The following is a 22,299-nucleotide window of genomic DNA, read 5'->3' as shown; positions in this document are numbered from 1 at the left end:
TGATGATGAGGGTCTGATCTGCTTTTAGGGGACCTCTGGAGATATCGTTTGTTGATGGAACCTTATGATGATGATGATAATAATGATGATGGCATAACCGACATTTGTCTCTGTACGTAGTTTCTAGCAGCGCATTAATGTGTGAATTATTGACATGGGAAGGATTCTGTAGGCCTGGAATTTGCTAGAAAATGCCGGGGATATGGATGAATAGAGATGGAGTGGAGGTTGGATGGAGGGATGGATACACAAGTACCTACTTGCCTTACTTACTAACTGTGCAGAGTACAATAAAACCAGATTTCTGGCAACTATGAAAAATATCTCTCAAACAGCAATGAGGCAACTGGATAAGAAGACTTAATATTGATAAGAAAGACTGGATATTCCCCGAATATACTCATCCTCCACTACCTACCTGTCAAGGTGCTCAGGTACTGTGCATGGATTTTTTAGTGAGTAGATCTGGTGAATAATAAAACTTTCGGGCATGTTGGAGGAGAGTGCATGGGATGATGGATGGACAGACCCATGTTAGTTGGTTCTCAAAATAGCCCCCAGCTAGTGCACCTACCTATAAACTTTGGCACTAAGTTTAGTCAACCCTAGGATTGCCAAAATAAACGGTCAGCGCATGTGGATAGGGCCAATCCAATGTGAAGAAAAAGGGTCGCCAAGATGTGAAGGGAATTGTCAATGCTCATATTGTCATCAGCTCCAGTTCCAGTTCCAGTTCCAGTTCCAGTGCCGGTTCTAGCTCAGGCTCGTATCTGCAATTGGTCTGCATAAAAAAACAGAAAGAAAGGAGTGAGCCGACTGGCACTAGAAGAAACGCATGATGTTTGATTTTATGTTATCATGACTCACATGTTGCTTTGCTTGCTCATATCTCATGAATTCAGCTGGCTAGGCTGAGAAATGGCGATGGTTCCCAATGCGCCTCCAGTGTAGCAAGTGGTAAGCAGACATGAGATGGCGTCCAATGGAGTGTCTCAAGATAGGCAACTGGGCGGCTTATATATAGAGCCTGGCATTATATACAACGTTGTATGAGAATAAGAGAGAAAAAGGGCACAGTAAAAATGTGACTTGCTAGTAATATGTGCTTCGTTCCATCGTGGCTGTGGCTGACCCGAGAAGGACTCCTTGCATGTCCTGGCTTCTAAACGAGGATTGCAATTAACACTGTATTGTAATATTCTAATTTAATCCAGATCCTGTCGATAAATAAAATAATCAGAGTGATGATGATCATTTCATGAGATGTATAGATACTACGATGAAGAAGTATTCTTACGGCATTCAAAAGGGAAAAAAAAAAAGAAAAAATGTCGACTAACAAGAAGCTGTACGGACGGCCTTTGCCCGTTTTAGTAGCCCGTAGAAATGGAAACTCCATCTCGGATTGAATCTAAGCCGCACGCCATGACGTTTTATACCAAACGTCACAAGCTAGCGCAGATTGGGATTGGAGGGGAATTTGTTTTACGAGAATTGCAGGAAACAAGTACCGGGTACTTCCAAAGCTCAGCTCACTTCAGTGCTCCAGCAACAACACGACTTTGAATTTATGTGCTGGTATATGGTACAATCAAGAGACCAGTAGGTGGATAATGAGGCAATTAGAACATTAGGTTTTAGGTGTATTATAAAATCACCTGTTAGGCTATGGTTGATCTTATTACCTTGATTGCACAATAATTACCTTTTTCTTCTCCTGATAAGCATATGTACATCCATGGCTCGATCCAAGATGACCTGAGATAAAGATAGGACTCTTAGCGTCGACCCAGCCACAACACCCAGTGACCCAGCTTCGCTAGCACCAAAACCGACCCTTTTATTCATTCCACAAAATCTCACTCGAGGCCAGGTGTCGACTTTTCTTTCTGATTTGGGCTGAGCTTATTGCACTTCAAGGGAAAGATGGTTAATAATTCATTTTTTAATGTTCTCATCAAGTTACCGAGCTGCGAGCTGACGAAAAAGAGGTGATACACGCAACACGTAAAAGGACAACCCACTTGCTGTAGATCTTTACAGGGGGATCGTCAACACTTCCACCCGTCATACAGGACCTCACCAGTCCTGTTTTAAGGGGATTCTTACAGGCTGCTTCTAGCGTGCAGAGGAGGCCCCGACTAGAAGTAGGTACCAGGTACTCTGACCCGATCAGGCAACACCCTTGTTATGGTCGGTTCCCCGTTACATTTTCCCACTTGCTCTTGCTCCATCTCTTTTCCCGGGCCCCCCAAAAAAGAAAACGAAACCCCATCACAGCCCGTTCAGGATCAAGGCACACACGCCGAACTGACACACGCGCAACAGCACAGCACAGCGCAGCACACAGCACAAGCACAAGCACACCACCTGGGGCTGGCTGGTTGTTGGGTCCCTTTACCTTTTACCCTTTTTTTCCTTCTCTTTTCGCCTTTTCCCTTGCTTAATCTGATCTTGTTCTTTTTTCACCATCCTTCATCAACCTGGATTAATTTCTCACTCACTCGCTCGCTCGTTCACGTTCCATCCCATCCATCGCTCGATTTCGTTTCGCTTCGCTTCTCTATCCTGTGTTTCAAGTAGTCTCTATCAGCATCCTTTTACCTAGGTAGCTCTAGTAGCTTTCGCCATTTGATCTGATCCGTGGTCGTCTAAAACGTACCGTCCGCTGCCGTTTCGAGAATTGCATCCGTCGTTTGCTGGTTGGTCTCAAACCATCCGTCGGCTTACCCTTCCTCGACAACCAAGATGATCTCAGTCTGAGCCACCACGAACATCCCGATCCGATCTAACTCGACTGCTCTCGCCCTGATAGCTTCAACCTCTCCCATCCGCCTTGGGCTACTAGTCCCTGTCGGCAACCCAATCTTGATTATCTCAGCTTTCTAGATAACATAACCTTGGAGCTATGCAGCCTGGTCTGGCCGGTCAACAACTCGTCGATTGCTGCCTTCGCACACGTTATCACGACCTCGCCCAAGGCTTGCCTGGGAGGCGACATGTGGCACGGCCATCGAAATACTCATTCTCTGGCTCTGCGCCTGATGCTCTCGCCACTGTAGATTCATCTAATCACTCACATCAACAGCAGCGACATTCCACAATTATGTCACAAGTTGCCCCTCGACAAAGGGCATGGGTCTCTCGACATAGTACGATATCGCAATTCTCCAAAAGTATATTAGTCACTCTTCTCATCGCCCTGCACGTTGTATCGCCCGCCTATGCCGTGAGGATTCCTTTTACAAACTGCCTCAGCGACGCCTACCGTTTGCACGAACCGACACGACTACAATGGGTCCCCCTATATGCCGATGCTGTATTCGATATCGAGGACGAGAAGCACAATCTCCGTGTCATCGTGTGGGGTAATGTCACAGGTGCTCGAACGACGAGCCAACTGCCTTCACCTGGTGATCCTTCCTGGGAAAACGACGATAACATCAATGGCAAAATCGATGAGCTCCCCCAAAGCGGCTACCGGACTGCGACGACCTACTTCCCAAGGGTGAATTTCTTGACCTATGCTCCGTACAATGACAGGTTTAATTTCTGTAATACTTCGTTGGTCAACGGTACATGCCCCCTTGGTCCCTACTTTGGAGAAGTCGATTACAGGTATGTGTATACCACACCAGGCGTTCATTCATGGGCAACAGACTAACCAAAATCCACAGTGATGCGTACAAGCTGCCTTCCATCAATATCACTTGGGACGCATATGCATCATATGCCTTTGCATCCCTTGCACCAAGCATGTCCATTGTTGACGGCACTAAGGATGCCCCACAGATCGGTTGCGTTTCTATGGCCATAACTCCAGATCTCGGGGGTCTCTCATGGTTGCTCAAGTTTCTACCCATGATTGTGTTGCTCTTCACAGGTTTCGCAGTTACTTTTTCGGCCATCTTCAGCCCCTGGGGCTCAACCGATGTCTTCCACTGGACCTCCAACTACGGACGCGACGTCGACTTGCTCCGCCTCGTTACCCCTGGATTTGGCGATTGTCTTCAGTATATCCAGTTCATTGCACTGAGTGGTAGTCTGACGCTTGACTACCCCGGCTTTTATCAACCTATCGTCAGTCAGATGGCATGGTCCACATTGATGTTTAACGAAAGCTTTGTCGCTGATGCTCCTTCATGGCAAAGCGTCGTGGATGGTATCTATGTTACCAACGCTACCTACGGACTCCAGGAGCTTGGCCAGTTGGTTGGCATGGCGGAAAGCCGAGATATTTGGGCCGGCATGATGGTTTGGTTATGCGTGTGCATCGCCTCAGTGACCGTGCTCGTCCAGGGAGGATTCGCGGTCCAGTGGCTATTTCGCAAGATCAACAACACACCCGAGGAAGACCTGCGGTCAAAGAATGTCCCCTTTTCCGTCGGTAACGCTGTCCGCATCGTCTTCAACTACTTTTTGTTCCCCATTGTTGCTCTGTCATGCTTTCAGCTCGTTACTGCGGGTGACTCTCCGACTTACACCATTGCTCTCGCCGTCGTCACTCTGATCTTCCTCATCATTTTTGCCTCGTATCTCTTCTATCTCATCATCAGAACAAGACCGAAATCCGTTCTCTACGATGACTTACCCACTGTACTTTTGTATGGGCCTCTGTACAACACCTACTCCGACGAGGCTGCTGCATTTGCCCTTATTCCCGTTTTCTTGACGTTTCTCCGAGGCATTACAGTGGGTGCAGTTCAACCAAGCGGTATTGCTCAAGTTGTCTTACTTGCCATTTGTGAGGTTATTCACATTCTCACGATCCACGCTTTTCGGCCATTCCAACGCTCAACAGCGATGAACGCTTATCACACACTTTTTGGCTCCCTTCGTCTCATCTCGATCCTACTAATGGTAGCATTCGTGCCTACACTTGATGTGTCTGAGGGGGACAAAGGTTGGATAGGATACATCATTTTGGGTATTCACGGTACGGCTCTGATCTTTGGCTTCTTCCTCAACGCTTTGCAAACTATCATTGAAGTCACTGCTCGTATGCTTGGTGCGGGTGGGGATGACGCTCGAGGTCTGACCCGTGGAGGACTTACAAAGATCTTTGGTGCGCGACAGCTCTCTCGCCGCAACACACAACACCGTAACACTGGCCCATCCCGAGCCAGCCAGTTGTCGACTGCCGCGATGTTGGACCTGGACGATGGTGGAAAGTCAGGATATGTCATGCCAAGTGGAAGGGTTCGTAGCGAGTCTGGTGCTAGTCTCGGCGGACTCATGAACCCTCGGCACAGAAGCAGCTCAGCCCTCGATAGCATCGACGTCTACTCCGGTATGCCGCATAACATAGACAGCAGCAGTTCATATATGCCTCACACACCTGGGGAGAGGAGTACATTTTCTTTCCTGCCATCGCCCAACGCTGCCCGCCATCATCCGACTCAATCAATGGATGCCGCCGACCCCTACTATCGACCACCCAGGAGACGACGCGAGGCAACGAATGGATCTATTCATTCAGAAGGACCTGACGCCTCGAGCCCCCCGGACATTAAAAGAATTAGCCAGTCAGGAGGCCTGGGTGACCCTGCAGACATGGGCGCGGATATTTCTCGAGGACCGACCCCGGCTCCTCCTCCTCCTGCTGGGTATTCTCAAGTCAGTATCCCTCCGAACCGACCCGACTATGCTACTCGCGAAGTGGACTTTTATTACGGTGTTCGGGGACCGGCTCTGAATTCCGATGGCCCTGGTCGCAAACTTGGAACAGGGCCTGCTGACCCTACGGGGCCTGTGGCTACCGCTTCGGGGTGGTTCAGAACTCTCCTTGGTGGCAAGACGAAGGAGAAGGGCAAGGGCTTCGAGGTTGTTAGAAGCTCACGGATGCCTCCAGCCATGATGGCCAGGAATGGTCAAGAGTCACCCCCCGAGGGCATTCCCGTGGCTATGGGCGTGTTACGAAACGGACCTATCGACTCTGATGATGAAGATGAGCCTCAGCCAAGGCGGTCACCTGGCCGCCAGCCACAGAGTGCTCTTCTTGACGACAATGGCGATCCTCAGGACTCTGAACCGGACAGCCCCGTGTTGGAGCGACCGCAGCGTACATTCAGTGTTGGCAGCGAGAGTGTCCCAAGAGAGCCGAGCAGGTCTTTGTCCAAGGCACCACATATTGCATTGCGCGAGGCTGAGGATGACGATGCCCCGGAAATCCCTCGCAAGAGCTCTAAGCGTGCGTCAGGCCACTTCGCAGGTAGCAGTGACCACAGCCACAGCCGGGCACCGTCCCTCAACCTGATGAATATGCCTGGCTCAACAATATCTTTCGATTCACAGTGGCGAGATGCTGATGCGGTAAGCCGTGTATCGAGTCACCATCGAGCTACATTATCAGGGTCCTCTCGGCTACCGTTTGAACGGACGAACTCCCAAAAACGGTTATCGTCCAACTCATCTATAGAGTTCCCAGGCGAATTCTCGCAGATTGATTTCGGCCCATCAATCGACGAGCGACCGGCCAGTTTTGGCATGGTGTCGCAACATGGTGTCAGCCGAGTTGACCCGTTACACCGTGATGTGGATTTGCTCGGCAGCTCTGCTGAGCTTGTCGAAGATCCTCCCGCGAGACCTCGCACTTGATCTTGTCGTGTTGATCGGTGTCACAACAAATGATTTGCTGTTTCCCAACGCGATTGCCCGCCATGACATGCTCTCTATAAACACAACCATCACCTACTACACCCTTTACGGGTTACATCTTAATATTATTTTCTTTTTGTTTGGTTACCCTCAGGGTTAAACGCTATCTATATGATCTATAGATCAAGGTCCATAAGGATTTTGCACATGAGCACACATGCTCTCACCTTTCTCCTTTTCTCTCTCTTTTTGGTTACGGATCATACACATTCAATCACAGCCGTGGAGACTTGCGGAGGAACACAAGCTACGAAAGTACAAGCGAAAGGACAGGCGTTTTACGTGAATTTCGTGGCATATTTGCTCTAACTGGGACCTATTCATCTTCTTTTCTTTGTGTCTTTGGGATTTGTATTTTTTGAGAATGTCCATACTAGCGTTGGCGTAACAAAAAAGCTGGTCCGAGGAGTGGATTTACACATGGGGCGGTCGATATGGAAGCTCATTCATGTGGTCTACTCACTGGTTTTGTAGTAGATTATGTGGGAAATGAGTGTGGTTGGCATATATAATTTTGTAAGGGGGAAATATCTTGTCAATTTGGGTGTGCCCACTGACACGATGGAACAAGAACCAGGGTTTATCTGACAAAATCCTAATGAGAAGTTGTAATGATCCTTATCTACACTATGGGTTTTCTTTGACATGTGTTTGTTCTACATATATCTTCATTGGATCAAGCGACATCCTTTTCTACGCTTCTTCTCTGCAATGGTATACTGTCTACGTTAAAGTCTCGCTATGTCAACTTGGCTCGTGCATCATCATCATCATTTCACTGTGATAAAACCAATGCCTGACCGGGCCCTTCTTGCCGCTTCCTTCAGCTCTTGATCCTCAACGTCAGTCCATTTGACGCTGAGGTCGTTCCAGTTCTTGCCGGGGGTATTGTACTCCTTGCGCCACTGCGCGTGCACCTTCTGCATGCGAGACATTTCGCGCGGGTCGCCCGAGCCGCTGTACAGCATGAAGGCTGTGCAGGGCGGCAAAGCATCATAGATGCGTTGAATGCGCTCTGTGAAACGGACCAACGCCTGCTCGAGCTGAGATTTGTCTGAAGGTTCCTCGGACTCTTCGGGGGGACCGCCATCGCTGTTCGTGTTTTCGACACGGTTGCGGTTCCACCAGCCTTGAAGGGCCTCAAGCTCACGCATTCTCGCCCAAACAAAGTCGACGCCGCCGCCACGGATTTCGAGGCCGTCTGGGTCTCCTTGCACAGCACGGATTACGTTTTTGGTCACATCCTCGTCGTTCTTGCAGCCGAGCTGATATGTCGCGCCAGCCCCTGCGCCCTTGGATGGGTCGCCCCAATCAATAGCGGCACTTGTCTTGCCCACTTCAAGGCCTCCCGCAGCGCCCCCTTGAGCCTTGTATGCGGTCCCAGCCCGTGCAAGACGACGAAACAGATTCTCTCCCTGGGAGTCAGATGTACCCCAGGCTTTTCCCTTTTCGCATTTTTGCTTAACAAGATCGAGGCATGTTTTGGCGTCCTCAATGCTGTCATGGCCACTTGCGCCGCCTTTTTGAATCTCCTTGGACAAGTATTTTTGGGCGAGCCATTTCAAAGAGGACTTTAGTGGGGGTCCGCGAGGATGAGGGTAGATAATGGAGGTGTCTATGATGAAAGGATGAGAGATGCGAAGAGCCTTGGTGTCTGACTCTAGAGAATGTCCTATTAAGATTGTGCGGGGGGTCAACAACTCGAGCAGCTTCTGCTGAATATCATGTAGTGTAGTCGTGACAGGTGCGAGCATCTCTTCTGTGATGCCCGAGAATTGGGTAACGTAGTCGATAATGGGCTTATCAGGCTTGACAAGCTCGTCGAGTACCACATTGCCGACCCAGTCGACTATACTGATTCGCGTCAAAGAGAACTCGTTTTCCCCAGTCATACACATTTCGCAATCCAGGGCCAAGACGTCTCGTCCTGCCGTGATACTACCCTTTTGAATCTCATCCGCAGGGGGTTCTCCATCTTCAAGCTTGTCTACATTCGTGATGACCCAGCCAGGAGGGAGGACGAACTGGTCTTTGGCGGTACCTTCTAACATAGCTGGATGAACCAGATAGCCGTTGTCACTCAAGTCATCGACAGTGCAGAGAAATTCGGTGATGAGCGTCCTCTCATTCTTCCACCCTTGGGGTTCGGATGCTGGCTTGGGACCCTTCGTCTGCCCGTTCTTTTCCTTAGGAGCCGGGGCAGTCAGGAAGGCAGCCAGGGGTGAATGCATTTTCCCATGACGGTCATCGCCTGGGGTCTTGACAGGCCACAAATGCGTAAACATTTTGGCGAAAGGCTGTAGTGCTTTTGGTAGACGGTCTTCCTTCAACACCCTGGGATAATAGTCGTCGGGCGATGTGGCGATAGTGTTGTCTCCCGTTGCAGTATCATTGTATGTGTCGAAATCGACAGTGTGCTTGAACATGGCTTCCTCGACACCGGGTATCATTATAGCTACAATCTTTCGAAAGGCAGGACGATGGGTAACGCCAACCCATTGGGGACCAGAACCGTCGGCGAAGATATAAGTTACCAGATCTCGTAGCTGGGTAATGTTGACCTTTGATTGGAGTCGCGCGTTGGGTGAAAAGGTAATCGTGGGATAGTTCTTGCCTGGCTTGGGGATCTTTTTAAGCTTCTTAGAAGCTCGCGAAACTACCTGCCATTCTCCTTGGTCGTCATCCTCATGAGGCTTGGAGCGCTTGAGACTGCTATCGCTTTGTGTTGAAGTAGAAGTCTCAAGTTTTGCGACCGCGGTTGTCACAGGTACACCCTCGTCGAGCCTTTCTGGTTGCTGAACCGCATCTTGGTGCTCGTTGGGGGAGGACTTTTCGGCAATCTCAAGGACAGGGTCGGCTCCTAGGACGGTAAGGGTTTTGTCGACGATTTGCGCGGCTTTTCTCTTTGATTTCTTACCCATGGTGAGTTTGTGCGAGCGCAGATAGTGCGCCGCTAAAAATATAGACGTAGAAAGATTGACGTCGTGAGATTACGAAGTTGCAAGGAAGTAAAAATCATTGACGATCCAAGTCAAGAATGCAGAAAGCATTTGCCATGCAAAAAGGTACGTACCATTTAAGCTGGAGCGGGTAGGGATGGACCTATGCCAGCGGAAAGTGGGGGGTAAGGAAGCCTGGAATCACTGCAAGATCGACCAATAGCAGTGTTGACATGCTTCCATACCAGTGACGACAGTGTACAACAGTATACAATACCTTGGTAAGTTGGTCACTCCATACTCTATAGATATTCGCTTTATGAAATCCAAAAATGAAAATTTGTATCCATATCCATTCCTCTCACTGTCTAAAATCCATCTCGAGTACCTCCAATCCCAGGTTAGCTAGGGCGTCAACTTGCTTCACCACAGCGTATTCAAAAAAGGCACGCGCTTGATCAGCTTCCGAGTCCTCTCTCCAAGCAGTAATCAGTGATAGCTCTTGCTCTCTACCTGGCAGTTGGTCTATCTCATCCAACATCTGCTTTGCAGTGATCGAGACCTCCCATTCTTGCACGTAGCTCTTGGGAACCGACTTGAGAATCATGATGAGCAACATCTGGCACAGCGACACTTGGTCGATATCTTGAAGCGTCTGCAGAGCCCTTTGTTTGAAGTTTCCTTTGATCGCTACCGCTTGGGAGCTTCCAAGGGAGGCAGTGTCTGCTGCAGTGTTGGCTAGAAGTTTAGCAACGAGTAAAAGACCCTTGATGCGGACCGGGTGGTATGGCAGAATATGCCGATAGGAGTCGCAGGAAGTTGTGATGAAGCATGCCGTAACCAAAGCATATGCAAAGTTGCCTTGATCGGCGTACAGGATCGATATCTCCGACAACAGTTGTGGGAGTGGTGATACCGCCCACATGTCTTCGGCGGCCAATTCTTTACATCGTTGGTAGTGTTTCCGTAGAGATGCGCGGCGAGTTTCCAATGAGCCACTTGAATCTTTCTCTTCCAGCAGCTCAGAAAGTTCCTGGCTGTGTCTTCTCGCCGCAGAAACTTTGTTTGGGTCTGTTGCGCCAGGATGTCGACCAAGTTTACCAACATCCGCGACAAGACTATGACGATTCAAGTCGATGATAGGTGAGTCGGCGCATACTTGGTACACGTTGAGGTCTCTTTCGCACCTCAGACACTTACAGTCAAAGAAGTATGGTGCAAGTGCCTGTTTTCGCTTTGACAGAGGGAACGTGTAGTCTGGTTGTCTGTTAGTAGAGGATCAACAGATCTGAGGCTTAAAGACGCACCTGTGTAAGAGATTTCGATCTCATCGTCGATCTTGATAGGTTTCTCCGCCCTCAACACAGCCTTCCTGCCGATAAACTGCACCATGGCATTTGGGATACAGGAGTGGTTTGCCATGGCGAGCTTTGGCCCTAGAAAGATGCCGACTTGACCCAGGTCGGTGTCATATCTGTGAAAGGCGTTTGTTTGGATCTATGTGGCATTAGCATATGGTCGTGGACAGCAGTCAATTTCATACTTACTTTGCAGAGAAAATCCAGTGCCTTTTGAACCTCCTCCTGACCTGTCCCCAACCCAGCAAAGGCACTCGCGCCCATAGCCATCATCTCCATGTCCGCCCATTTCTCACTGTTCCTCCAAGACGCGGCATTACCCTCCAGGTCCTCTATCGAACTACCAATCTCTGGCTTGACCAGCGCTTGGATGACTGCACGTATGGGCGTTGGTAGTCCCGGGCGCCCTTGTTCCGTGACCTTGCGCAGAACCTTACACTCTTTGGAGTGGACAGTCGTCCAATTTGCCGCTTGACAAGCAGCACCACAGTAGAACACAGCGTGGCATCTGGAACATGCACGCACTTCTGCTTGTTTAAAGCAATGGCTGCAGATGGTATTTATGTGAGAAAGCGAGGGGATGAGAATCGTGGGTGTAAATGGGAGGATAACATCGCCTGGAGCAAAGGTTTTGGTGGAGAAGATGCCACGACCTTTGTGATGAGATTTTACTTGAAAAGGTGCTGATTGATCCATTTCGACAAAGACGAGGAATTGAAATTAAGTCTGTTGAGGGAAACTGATTTTTCAAGAAGTGACCGATACGTGATATTGGTGCTGTTGTGTGTAAGTGGGATGGTCGGTCTACGGCCAAGTCTATGCAAATGAAATTCTTTGCTTGCTGAGCCATTCATTGATCGCCCTGCGGGGGGCCAACAATTCACCCATGACATCCACAACCAATTTAAACCACAGATATATATAAGACACACCAATTGTTAGATACTTTACCAAGAAAACAACATATTATCTATTCTAGATAGACCTGAATTCGCGTGTTCTACAGTTCAGGTCGAGGCGGAACTTTGCCGCTCTTCCTCAACGCCGTAAGCCGGTCATGTAAGTCCCGGCTCCAGTGGCTTCTATCCCTCTTGTTCTCCTTCAAGATTCTCGCAACATGGTAATCCCAGCACCCCTCTTCGGTGCTTGTCTCATACAATCGGCACTTGGCATCGCTGGCTCGCTCTGTGCGAGGCCACTGACCAAGCTTGGCGCCCATATCCTCGTCCAGAAATGTATCGAGGACCAGCTGTCCAACTTTGCGCTGAGTCGTACCCCATTCGCCACCTTCGGGTACAAGGACTTCGAGAAGGAGCCTCATGCCGTCGTTCTTGAGGAACTCTGCGCGTATGATGTCGCTCTTCATGAGACCGTTGATGGCCCCAACCTTGGCTTTCGCCGTGGAAGCCAGTGTCCTAGTGTCGATAGAGGATGGAACATGAGAAGGTACGAGAGATGAGTAGAGAGATTCCTTAAGAGACTTGCTGCTAGCAGGGCACTTGGCCTCCATCAGACCGGACCACTGCTTCGTGACTTCTTTCAGGGCCGCTGCGTTGTTCTGTAGAGAGGCTCCTAGAATAGCGGCTGCTTGGTGATCACGGGGTGTAACATCTGCGGGAGTGGTGGTCTCGGAATCGCCCATCATGCAGAACAGTGCCTTCAAGACTTCTGCGTCTTCTGTGACTTTGAGACCGTAGTAAATGTCATGAGACAGCTCCTCCATTCCTTCGAGCGCGTTATCAAGCTCATTACCTTCACCTGCCTCGCCAGCCTTCAACATCTTCATGGCTGTGAAAAAAGGCTTGCCAACAAATTCTTCGTCTTCAGGCTCCTTGATTTTGCCAATAGGCTCATAAGCCGGGGCGCCTTTGGGAATTTGGGGATCCTCCTGTTGCTGCTGGTCCACAACGATAACTGCCTGATCAACAGGGAGCCCCTCGAGGGCAGGGTTTCCCTCATCAGGGACGTTGATCTTGGCCTCCTTCTTACCGTTGGACATGTTCAGACGAACGTGGAGTCCATGAGGAAGTTCTTGGTCATCGTGAACAATCTGGAACTCATCTGTTGGTTGGAAAATTTTAGGGTAACAGTCCTTGGGATTGTCTGTGTGGCAGATGAGTTCTACATCTGCGCTAGGAGAAGGTTCCGAGGGTGAAGATGAGGCGAGTGTCGGCGCTGCAAAGATGCAGAAAACGATGCTCAAGACCAGGGCGACAATGAAGGGCAATGATTTTGCCCTAGAAGGAGCCATGATGCGAATGTTATGGAGAAGAGGTGTCTGTGAAGATGTAAAGTTTTGGAAGGGCGAGGAGTTCAAATAGTCTCGACCAGGGAGAGTTTGTCTGGGTCCAACTCCCCGTTATTTGTAGGTATTGAAAGGGATTGTTCTGTAGTTAGAAGGCGGCAGAAAGTCCCAAGGGTAAAGTAAAGAGAGGTAGATGGAAGCAAGTGGGTATCAAGGGAATGCAAGACAAAAGAGGTAAACTTTGACAATAGAGAGAAGTATGATAAAGTCGAATGAAGAATGACAGACAATTCTATCTATTATATGTTGTCTACAAACTTCAAGATATGAGTCAGTCGAGCAAAAGGACACTTCACTTGTTTGATCATGAAATCGAAGTCACTAGAAATAGCAACTTGTCAAGAATAGATGGATCCGCCAATTTAGTAGTTTAGGTACTGATTTACAGCGCTCGTGCCACCATAGAAAAGAAAAGAGTTTTGGCAATTTGTGATTGGTTCGGGGTGTTGAGTTCGCTTAGTCATAATTGTATAGATGGCCACGATATGAATTGTGAAAACACATCAACTATAACCATGTTGGTAAGTCTTAATTGGAATATTTACTGGCAATAAGGTCATTCGGAGCGTGGTTATCGACCATGTCTTACCCATACTCGGAATTCATACCAGCCTTCCCTCTTCCACGAGGGCTAATCAACGTTGACGATGTTTTCAACGGTCAGAATGATGAGCCAACATGAGTTATTGAAACATGACCCGATACTTGGTTACAATTAGAATGGTTCATGTGACGGATGGAGAATAAGTCGAAGGGGCTGTACTCACTACAATTAGCTCATTCTCGCAATCAGCTCTAGTAGGCGATTGTCTCAGCGCGGCCCACGACCCTGTAAATTCCTTGCAAAGGGTCTTGAGGAGGCTGAATGCGGTAGTTGAAGCAATGGCAATAGTTAAATCACTCGTCATAAAGTCTTATAAGATGCAAGGAGTGAATGACCCAAGAAGATATATAAGAGTCGGCAACATGGCAGGCTCTTGGAAGGTAGACAAGAGATATTCAAAGCATTTATCTCCAGTACTTCTCCAATACATCCAAACGTACATACATTTCAAGATGTTGTGTTCTAAGCTTTCTTACTCTTTAACCTTCTTCTTCTGGTCCATTACTCTCGAAGCTGCACCGGCAATGGATCATCATCACCATCACCATCGCCATGGCAATCATCACCTTCAAAGCCTCCATGCCGAGAGAGCAGCACTTCTTCACCGAACGAGATCACATTCGCATTCTCATCATGAATCCCCCCAAATTGTGGTCCAAGAGTTGCAGCAGCCCAGTGAGAGTCTACCAGCCCTGGTGGCACCTTACCAAGAACTGGATGGCCATTCCGTGGAGAGGTTGACAGTATAGACAATGGTGAGTAGTTATGATGTCGTTCTACCCGGCCAGTCTTATTAACTTATCAATAGCAAGATATGGGTAGCTGCAGGGGAGCTAATAAGAGCTGGCTCCCCTAGCCTAGAGGAATTTGTATTAGATGCTGGACTGTTTAATACTGATTCGAGGAGGGATCTGGCGCTGTATATTGCTCATAATTTTTTTATTGATATGTTCTTATTTGTATAAACTATTTAATTTAATTTTGTGTTATATTGATGTGCATCGAGATACACAGTCATGGTGACATGTTAAACCATCTTATCTCCTTATAGTCACTCTGATTGGCTCCAATGACCTACCTAAACACTCCACTGGAATTGGAGGAGCTGCCGGCTCTCCCTTCAGTCTGGTCTGTCCCTGTCCCTTTAGCTGGCAAGACTGGTCTCTTCTTTTGCTCTCCATCAAATCGCCCTCGGTTCAACGCCCCGGCCGACCGATACGATACCCTTTCTTACTGTCCTTTCCGTTCTTTCCATTCTTTCGACTGTCATTGAAACCCGCCAAACTCGATCTAAATCCGTCGCGCGACCTCAAGAGCTCTACGTTAGGCCAGAGCAGAGCTCGCTCTTTAGCGCATCCACCCTGGTCCTGTCCTGTGAACGATCTTCGTTCCCATCCCACCCGCGATGCCTTCTCCACGCCGAGTACGCCTACTGATCCTGGCGACAATCGGCACCTTCATCTTCATTCTATTCTACACCTCTGGTTTTGACGGTCACCACGATGCTGAAACATCCACCGGCCAAGAATTTATCAAGAAGACCCAAAATGCCATGAGCGCAAACGAGATGCCTGCTCCCATCGTGGACTTTGCCACTGGCGAGAAGGCTGGATCAACACACAACGACAAGGACGGGGACGGTGATATCGATGAGGAGGACAAAAAGATGGCCGCGGAGATGCAGCAACGTCTCAAGGCTGCTGAGGCGGAGGCCAAGGGCAAGGCGAACGAGAAGGGTGGTCTGCGACCAGACCCCCCTAAGAAAGTCGTGGGCGTCGGAAGTTCTGCCGAGGGACAGAACAAGGACAAGATTCCCAATCCAGCAGCTGGAGAGCAGGGTGCTGCCGCCGTTGCTCCTGGTGGTGCTGGTGCTGGTGCTGCTGCCGCTGACAAGAAGCCTGTAGCAGAGACAAGGACCAAGGAGGAACTTGAGGCTCGCGCAGAGCTTGATTCTATCCTCAAGAAGTCACCTGGTACGTTAAAAACAAGCAGCGAATAACAAGCACAGCTTACTGATCACTCTATAGTTATCATCTTCTCCAAGGCCTACTGTCCCTTCTCGAAACGAGCCAAAGCCATCTTGATTGAAAAGTACTCCATCACTCCCGAGCCCTACATTGTCGAACTTGACGTTCACCCTCAAGGCTCAGCCCTACAGGACCAATTGCTCGAAACAACCAAACGAAGGACTGTTCCCAATATCATGGTCAACGGTGTGAGCCTGGGTGGTGCCGACGACATATCCGAGATGGACCATGCAGGCAATCTCGTAGGCAAGATTGTCGACCTCGGAAACAAGCGCGTCGAGGTTACGGTACGAACCAAGTAATTCAGCGCATACGCAGCGCATTCTCTTTTCTTTTTCTTCTTTACCTACTCCTTCATGGCCTGTTTGGTCCGCATCGGGCTTCTGTATGAGGATCTACTACAGGGTTGGGTACGGACGGGCTATCGTTCGGGGCTTTTGACAACGCAATTGGAGTTTGGGCGCTTGGGAATTCCTTTCGTTTTGTGTCGTTAAGAAGGGGCATAGGCTACTGGTGATTCTCCGATTAACATGGCGGAAAGGTCGACGATGTTAATATACACTATAGTTAAGCTAATGATTGTCAGATATATATACCTCTATACGCACAGACTGGCACTATTAATCTTCTGCCGTATAAACCATAATTGTAAAAGCAAAAGGCGGATTGAATTCGATATATACCATTCGACATTCGAAAGATACATCACGCTCACATACGGCAAGCCAAACATGGAGTAGATAACACATAAACTTGGCTGCCACCAGCCGAGGTAGCATTCGCAGTCAGTTGGCATATGATTTTCCTAATTGGCCAGGCACCATAACGATAGTATCATGACTACGGAGTACTAGTCTTAGTCAACTCCTCACAAGAGGCTAGCCTGCCTATTTTGTACTATACATGCATCGTCTGTTAATAACCCTCTCCAAGTTCAACTTGCCTTGATTGCATCGAACCTTATCATTATTAAACAGCTAAGAGCCCAATGCCACGATGGAGCACGCAAATGATAAATATGGGGTTGTCTTCGTCGCAGAGCTGCTGGAGTTGATTCTCTTGCACCTTGACATGAAAACACTCCTCGTCTCTGCATCCCGTGTATGTCGTTACTGGGCCACGACGATAGCAGGCTCACCGAGGATTCAGCAAGCGCTGTTCTTCCAACCTCTGCCTCCAGCTGAGACTGAACGACCCGAGTCATTTACACTCAATCCATTGCTAGTTGAGAAGTTTGGGAGGTGCTTCTTCGATATCGACCGCAAGCATACATACCTTCGAAGAGCAGATTCGTTTCTTCGACTACCCTGGGCTCCCGAGGGCGCGATTGCAAAACAGGGCACAGCGGGAAGTTTGACATTGGAAAAGTCGAAAAGTCTTGAGAGCTTGACTAGGGGCAATTCCAGCTGGCGACGGATGCTTGTATCTCAACCGCCGCCGCCATCTTTGGGATACTTGCGGCTCGACGTCGTTGACATCTGGTTCCATGAAGTCTACACTACACAAATCAACCCAAGGCCTCCTCTCAAGGGCCTCACTATGGGTCAGTTGTACGACATGGTGCACAGCACGATTTGTGACAGGGAAAACTACACCACATGGTACCGAGTGAGCTGGGACAAAGCGCGTGAATTGCATCAGATGGAAGTATGCAAGGAGAAGGTCTCGCGGCTTTTGGAAGAAACGAACGTGGTGGTTGAGTTTTACAGACAGGGCGAGGATGATCACGATTATGATTGCGGGCCATGGGACATTATCAGTGTGAGGGAGGCATTTAGAAGTGAGGGTTGTGCTGATAGCAAGATTGAGGGTTTGACAGAGGGTGAGTTACAGGAGTTCCAGCCACTGCATTTGGATGTTTCGACGCCGATTTGGTACCATACGGTGGAGGATGATTCGACTGTCGATGCGGAGAGTTGTGGATATGGCTACTTATGATGATAGATGGCCATATCATTAGGCTATCGAGAATGGGAGGGTTACATCGGTTTGGCAAGGCTCATGGAGCAGATAACATAATACGATAAGGAAAAGATACCTCTGCTCTGTGAGCCTCGGTACGATTGAGAACCAGAGTAGGTACTTTGATGTTCGATTGTTATTGACATTTGGATATTATTATGATTATGACGATCTGAGAGATAAGTGGAACATGTTAAATAAGGTTAATTGGAAAGCGGGCGCATCTTCTGCACTTATTACAGGCCTTGATAACGCGGGGTTACCACTAACATCACCACCTACATAAAAATTTAGGCCCAACTCAGACCCAGAGCTGAAAAAGAGGTGCATGCCTCTAAAGAGATAGAGCAGCAATCCATTCATATAGGGACTGCTCTCGCCCTTTTTCCCCCTCCCGTCTCTCATCTTTACTACATTTTCCATCCATAAACCATCTATATCTAAAATCATCATCTACAACAATAAAATACAATGGAACGTCCTACCTCGAGCTCAGACACGGCCTCTATCCTCTCAGGATCAACCGTCTTCTCCAAAGAAGCCCACGTCTCAATCTCAGACTCACCGACAAAAGCCGAAATAGACACCTCGACGACCAACGATTCAACGCAACAACGCAAGAGCATGCGACAAAGAGTCCGCAACGTTGTCGCTGATCTCGGACGTCCACCGACTACAAGAGATGATTTGAAGAGCGGCAATGCGACGCAGAAGCATGTCGATGTTGGGCCTGCTTCCGGTACGGTTCTAATGGGTTCTACGACTGTCTAAGGGGGAAATCAGATGGCCTGGAGTTTGGATTATGTACCAATCATGATAATGCAATGTGATACCTTTATTTTATTTTAATTTACTTTACTTGGTACTGCGCTGGTGATACGAGGCGAATATTTGCTTTCGTACATGGTATCACTGTGCTCTATGTCCATTATTCTTCATCGTCTCACATCAGACCACCTCGACTGTTGTGTCTTCAACTTGTGCTCCAAGTCAATAGAAGTTTCTATTCTGTCCCTCCCCTTCTCTGAATCAAGAAGCCTTTATTTGTAAATTCTCCTTTTGTAGAAGTTATGAGATCATATGCAGTCGGGTGGGGCCAAGTCCATAAATATTCCACGGAGCTCCGTATGACAAATCTCGAAATTGTTAATAATAAGGACATGAATTATACCAGAATGTATTTCTGTATACAGGCTTCAAATGGTAATCTAGAAAACATATATATAGGCCTGTTTGATGACTGAATGTTAGCATATTGTCAATATAATCACAATCTCACTTATACCTACCCTACCTGCAGTTCATCATCATCATGTCTTCTTCTATCCCCTCAACTCAGCAAGCTGTAGTCCTCCCTGCGAAACGCAAACCCTTCACATCCCAAACCGTCCCAGTTCATCTTCCATCACCAGGAGAAGTCCTCGTCCGTGTCGCCTGGACTTCTTCAACGCCCCTCGATCTTCACCGTGCTGATGGCGGTCTTCTCATCCCAGAGTACCCATCTCAAATGGGAAGCGGTGGCGCTGCTGGAAAAGTCGTCGCTGTTGGAGATGGTGGTGATCTCAAGGGCTTGAGTATCGGCGATCGGGTCGTAGCTTTTGCTTTTCATGGTGGAAAGGAGGCGAACCACCAGGAGTACATCACTATTCCTGCGTATCTCGCCTCAAAAATACCAGACAACATCTCATATCAAGACGCTGTGACAGTCTCGGTAAATTTAGTCACCGTATTCCACACTCTTACTGCAGATTTGGAATTGGAGCTTCCTTGGCCTGTGCCTGAGAACTACACTCCTGAGCAAGCCGATAGCCCGATTCTCATCTGGGGTGCTTCCAGCAGCGTGGGCATGTATGCTCTCCAGGTCTTCAAACACTGGGGCTTTAAGAATCTCCTCGCTGTTGCTAGCCAAAAGCAGCACGATTATCTTCGAAGCATCGGCGCGACTCGGACTTTTGACTATCGCAGGGACGATGTTGTCGATCAGATCCTCAAGTCCATCGAGAACAAGCCAGGGCCTAAGCTGCCCTATATCATTGACTGTATCGGTTCACTCGAGGGCACCCTGAGGCCCTTGACAAGGATTGCTCAACCCGAAAGCATTGTGGCAGTTATGCTTCCTGTTATCCTCAAAGATGCCACTGTGGATGAGGAGCCAGAATACGAGATGGATGTCGGCAAGGTCTTAATTGGAGAATGGGCTGATGGCGTTGAAGTTCGAGGTGTTCGTACTCATTTTTATCTTTCTGTAAGTCACCCTGACCGCTTTCACAAAAGTGCGTCTCTAACTGGAAACAGAACGAGTACTTCAAGCAAAATCTGCAACCAGAGATCGTACCCAAACTCCTCAAGGACGGCGTCATTACACCTAACAGATATCGTGTTGTGGAAGGATCGTCAGCTGTTGAGAGGGCCCAAAAAGCAGTTGATATCTTGAGAAACAGAGAGGTCAGTGGTGAAAGGCTCATCTGGAGAATCACCGAGGAATATGTATAAGTTTCAAACAAATGTAATCCAAGGATTTGTTTAATAGCGCGCATGACCGTTTCATCATTATATCCCTTGAATAATTACCAGCTCTGGGCAGTCAATTTGTTTCTAAGCCAACCCTGCTCCGTGATATCATAAAAGCTCCCATCAAGCTCAAGAGAGCCGATTCCAGAGTACGTGATCAGTATTGCATAATTGTACCAATATGTTTGTTGATTTTAGTACACACGGCCAACCATGAAGTGGTCAATAGCTTCGGGGCCCATTTGGCTATTCGACAGTTAGCCATAATCAGCATACCCAGGACAAAAACAAGGTTACTCACGCAGTTAGCATTAGTTTTGTAAACTCATCGACATCCTCTGGCTGCGCATGCATCCAGATACCCTTAAAGTCAAGGTTCCGCACCGGGTACTGTGGCTTTGTTTGCCACGCACGGAAGAAAGCCATGGAAGAGTCGGCCTCCCATAGGTATTTCGAGGCTGTGAATTGAAAGTTCGGTGCCATGATTTCACAAGGTGCTATGGAAGAGTTAGTTTAGACCTCGTGCGACATGGAAAGGATGGTTTGCATACGCTCATTGGATTTGAGTATACTGACCATGCATACGAAAGCAAATGCCATGACGATAGTTCGGCGTATACTTTCGGCGAGTAACCAAGCCTATGAAAACATTAGTAAATATCCTGCATGCAAAGTGAACCTTGTCCAACAACTTACCTCCCAGCTTTCTGGTGGCGACTCCTTCAATATGGTAGCAGCTGGCTCGTCCCCGATTTTCAGCTCTTCCTCGAGCTCCTTAAGCGCAAACATCCATGCCATAAACTGTGACATCTCACGTTCACTCGTTGCCCTCATCGTCACGTCGCCGTCAAACATACGTATGGAGTCCAACACAACCATGGCCTGTACCCTAGCCAACTTCTCCGCCGGCGTTGAAGCGCCCTCGCCCTCGCGGTGGATGTCCTTGGCCATGTCAGCGATGAGCTTGAAAACCCATCCCTTGTTCTCTGGCGTGCGTGCAGAGTACGCGGATGCCACTGAGAAGGCTGCCATTAGTGTTTTTGGGAGGTTGGAGCCGTAGAGACGAGGATGGATAAAGGGGAGACGACGGGTCTTTGCAAAGTCGCGGTATAGATTGGTAATGGCATCGACGGTGTATCCGACGCGAGAGCGAGGATCATACACATCCAGGGGGTTAAAATCTGACATGCAGGGTTCTATGCTTTCAAAAATAGCTAGATCACGAATGACGACCTGTGTTGTGGGCATAGATGGTATGGAAGGTATGCCCAGTTTGTTGTTGCTGCTGATGCCATAGTCACCCAGACTCCATAGCTCAGAACCAACAGATGTGTCGTTGGCCATGAGATGGTCTATGATGGAGAAGTCAAGGGGAGAGTCGAGATCTATCGTCGAGGTGGTGGTGACTCTATCAAGGCTGTCTGGTGAGGTGTTGCTGGCGCTAGAATGTGTTGCTGTTCCTCCTAAGTTGTTTATATCAAAGCCCATATCAAAGTCAGGGACGTCGTTCAAGGAGTCCGCGATGCATATATCGTCGTCGTGGAAGCTTGTACCTGGCGGCAACCTCTGATAAACGCAGTCGAGGCCTTTTGCCGCACAACGGGTGCACCGGGGCGTCTTCTTGTCGCACTTGCGCTTCCCTCTCACGCAGGCATTGCAGCTCTTTTGTCTTGAAGCAGCTGCTCTGTCCATCTTGCGGGCAGTCAATGGGCTGAATGAATCCATGGTATATATGTCAAGCGTGAGTGAAGTGTGAGAAAGCAGAATGAGAAGAGCGGAGAGACTTGAACAATTCCGACGGACTTGATCTTGACAAGGTCGGAGAAGGAAAAGAGGAATCTCGATTTCGCAGGCCAACAATGGAAACTTGAAATACAGTGCAACTAATAATTAAAGTACAGAAAAAGGGCCCCTTTTGTTAGTACTAATGTAGATA

The 22,299-nt window shown here is 48.6% G+C and overlaps 11 protein-coding genes across 11 annotated transcripts; 6 read left to right on the top strand and 5 right to left on the bottom strand.

The window, feature by feature from the left end:
• Positions 1 to 1,058: 1,058 nt before the first annotated feature.
• EDB82DRAFT_490080 (uncharacterized protein) lies at positions 1,059 to 2,270 on the bottom strand. The gene has a single exon (XM_065608361.1). The coding sequence runs from the start codon at positions 1,397 to 1,399 to the stop codon at positions 1,163 to 1,165; it is 237 nt and encodes a 78-aa protein (XP_065465791.1). The 5' UTR covers positions 1,400 to 2,270; the 3' UTR covers positions 1,059 to 1,162.
• A 476-nt stretch (positions 2,271 to 2,746) lies between these two features.
• Positions 2,747 to 6,683, top strand: EDB82DRAFT_82233 (uncharacterized protein). The gene is made up of 2 exons (XM_025729422.2): positions 2,747 to 3,618; positions 3,678 to 6,683. The coding sequence occupies exons 1-2, from the start codon at positions 2,909 to 2,911 to the stop codon at positions 6,595 to 6,597; spliced, it is 3,630 nt and encodes a 1,209-aa protein (XP_025588648.1). The 5' UTR covers positions 2,747 to 2,908; the 3' UTR covers positions 6,598 to 6,683.
• Positions 6,684 to 7,197: 514 nt separating this feature from the next.
• On the bottom strand, positions 7,198 to 9,656 carry EDB82DRAFT_82239 (uncharacterized protein). The gene has a single exon (XM_025729423.2). It carries the CDS (start codon positions 9,576 to 9,578, stop codon positions 7,428 to 7,430), a length of 2,151 nt encoding a protein of 716 aa, XP_025588649.1. The 5' UTR covers positions 9,579 to 9,656; the 3' UTR covers positions 7,198 to 7,427.
• Positions 9,657 to 9,816: 160 nt separating this feature from the next.
• On the bottom strand, positions 9,817 to 11,802 carry EDB82DRAFT_82226 (uncharacterized protein). The gene is made up of 3 exons (XM_065610058.1): positions 11,144 to 11,802; positions 10,904 to 11,093; positions 9,817 to 10,853 (listed from the first exon to the last, which is right to left on the bottom strand). Exons 1-3 carry the CDS (start codon positions 11,648 to 11,650, stop codon positions 9,958 to 9,960), a joined length of 1,593 nt encoding a protein of 530 aa, XP_065465790.1. The 5' UTR covers positions 11,651 to 11,802; the 3' UTR covers positions 9,817 to 9,957.
• Positions 11,803 to 13,338, bottom strand: EDB82DRAFT_82220 (uncharacterized protein). Its single transcript, XM_025729425.2, has one exon. It carries the CDS (start codon positions 13,203 to 13,205, stop codon positions 11,955 to 11,957), a length of 1,251 nt encoding a protein of 416 aa, XP_025588651.1. The 5' UTR covers positions 13,206 to 13,338; the 3' UTR covers positions 11,803 to 11,954.
• A 427-nt stretch (positions 13,339 to 13,765) lies between these two features.
• Positions 13,766 to 14,835, top strand: EDB82DRAFT_490075 (uncharacterized protein). Its single transcript, XM_065608360.1, has one exon. It carries the CDS (start codon positions 14,142 to 14,144, stop codon positions 14,610 to 14,612), a length of 471 nt encoding a protein of 156 aa, XP_065465789.1. The 5' UTR covers positions 13,766 to 14,141; the 3' UTR covers positions 14,613 to 14,835.
• Positions 14,836 to 14,938: 103 nt separating this feature from the next.
• On the top strand, positions 14,939 to 16,509 carry EDB82DRAFT_490073 (thioredoxin-like protein). Its single transcript, XM_025729427.2, has 2 exons — positions 14,939 to 15,836; positions 15,891 to 16,509. Exons 1-2 carry the CDS (start codon positions 15,269 to 15,271, stop codon positions 16,190 to 16,192), a joined length of 870 nt encoding a protein of 289 aa, XP_025588653.1. The 5' UTR covers positions 14,939 to 15,268; the 3' UTR covers positions 16,193 to 16,509.
• A 245-nt stretch (positions 16,510 to 16,754) lies between these two features.
• Positions 16,755 to 18,109, top strand: EDB82DRAFT_81933 (uncharacterized protein). The gene has a single exon (XM_025729428.2). The coding sequence runs from the start codon at positions 16,887 to 16,889 to the stop codon at positions 17,826 to 17,828; it is 942 nt and encodes a 313-aa protein (XP_025588654.1). The 5' UTR covers positions 16,755 to 16,886; the 3' UTR covers positions 17,829 to 18,109.
• Position 18,110: 1 nt separating this feature from the next.
• On the top strand, positions 18,111 to 18,894 carry EDB82DRAFT_81976 (uncharacterized protein). The gene has a single exon (XM_025729429.2). The coding sequence runs from the start codon at positions 18,324 to 18,326 to the stop codon at positions 18,621 to 18,623; it is 300 nt and encodes a 99-aa protein (XP_025588655.1). The 5' UTR covers positions 18,111 to 18,323; the 3' UTR covers positions 18,624 to 18,894.
• EDB82DRAFT_81977 (chaperonin 10-like protein) lies at positions 18,895 to 20,674 on the top strand. The gene is made up of 2 exons (XM_025729430.2): positions 18,895 to 20,097; positions 20,148 to 20,674. Exons 1-2 carry the CDS (start codon positions 19,165 to 19,167, stop codon positions 20,343 to 20,345), a joined length of 1,131 nt encoding a protein of 376 aa, XP_025588656.1. The 5' UTR covers positions 18,895 to 19,164; the 3' UTR covers positions 20,346 to 20,674.
• Positions 20,558 to 22,088, bottom strand: EDB82DRAFT_521361 (uncharacterized protein; the record flags this gene model as incomplete). Its single annotated transcript, XM_025729431.1, has 4 exons — positions 20,558 to 20,609; positions 20,665 to 20,860; positions 20,915 to 21,002; positions 21,060 to 22,088. The coding sequence occupies 4 exons, from the start codon at positions 22,086 to 22,088 to the stop codon at positions 20,558 to 20,560; spliced, it is 1,365 nt and encodes a 454-aa protein (XP_025588657.1).
• Between the last annotated feature and the right edge of the window lie 211 nt (positions 22,089 to 22,299).

Source organism: Fusarium venenatum, assembly GCF_020744135.1.
Source record: "Fusarium venenatum strain MPI-CAGE-CH-0201 chromosome Unknown EDB82scaffold_1, whole genome shotgun sequence".
Taxonomy (NCBI): Eukaryota; Fungi; Ascomycota; class Sordariomycetes; order Hypocreales; family Nectriaceae; genus Fusarium; species Fusarium venenatum.
The sequence above is the reverse complement of the archived record's forward strand: the minus strand, read 5'-3'. Positions and strand labels throughout refer to the sequence as shown.

Coding starts and splice junctions, on each gene's coding strand:
- EDB82DRAFT_490080 (XM_065608361.1), bottom strand. CDS start 1,399: ATGGAGTTTCCATTTCTACGGGCTACTAAAACGGGCAAAGGCCGTCCG.
- EDB82DRAFT_82233 (XM_025729422.2), top strand. CDS start 2,909: ATGCAGCCTGGTCTGGCCGGTCAACAACTCGTCGATTGCTGCCTTCGC. Junction 3,619..3,677: donor TTTGGAGAAGTCGATTACAG/GTATGTGTATAC, acceptor CAAAATCCACAG/TGATGCGTACAAGCTGCCTT.
- EDB82DRAFT_82239 (XM_025729423.2), bottom strand. CDS start 9,578: ATGGGTAAGAAATCAAAGAGAAAAGCCGCGCAAATCGTCGACAAAACC.
- EDB82DRAFT_82226 (XM_065610058.1), bottom strand. CDS start 11,650: ATGGATCAATCAGCACCTTTTCAAGTAAAATCTCATCACAAAGGTCGT. Junction 11,094..11,143: donor CACTGGATTTTCTCTGCAAA/GTAAGTATGAAA, acceptor AATGCCACATAG/ATCCAAACAAACGCCTTTCA. Junction 10,854..10,903: donor GATCGAAATCTCTTACACAG/GTGCGTCTTTAA, acceptor ACAGACAACCAG/ACTACACGTTCCCTCTGTCA.
- EDB82DRAFT_82220 (XM_025729425.2), bottom strand. CDS start 13,205: ATGGCTCCTTCTAGGGCAAAATCATTGCCCTTCATTGTCGCCCTGGTC.
- EDB82DRAFT_490075 (XM_065608360.1), top strand. CDS start 14,142: ATGGCAATAGTTAAATCACTCGTCATAAAGTCTTATAAGATGCAAGGA.
- EDB82DRAFT_490073 (XM_025729427.2), top strand. CDS start 15,269: ATGCCTTCTCCACGCCGAGTACGCCTACTGATCCTGGCGACAATCGGC. Junction 15,837..15,890: donor TATCCTCAAGAAGTCACCTG/GTACGTTAAAAA, acceptor ATCACTCTATAG/TTATCATCTTCTCCAAGGCC.
- EDB82DRAFT_81933 (XM_025729428.2), top strand. CDS start 16,887: ATGGAGCACGCAAATGATAAATATGGGGTTGTCTTCGTCGCAGAGCTG.
- EDB82DRAFT_81976 (XM_025729429.2), top strand. CDS start 18,324: ATGGAACGTCCTACCTCGAGCTCAGACACGGCCTCTATCCTCTCAGGA.
- EDB82DRAFT_81977 (XM_025729430.2), top strand. CDS start 19,165: ATGTCTTCTTCTATCCCCTCAACTCAGCAAGCTGTAGTCCTCCCTGCG. Junction 20,098..20,147: donor GTACTCATTTTTATCTTTCT/GTAAGTCACCCT, acceptor AACTGGAAACAG/AACGAGTACTTCAAGCAAAA.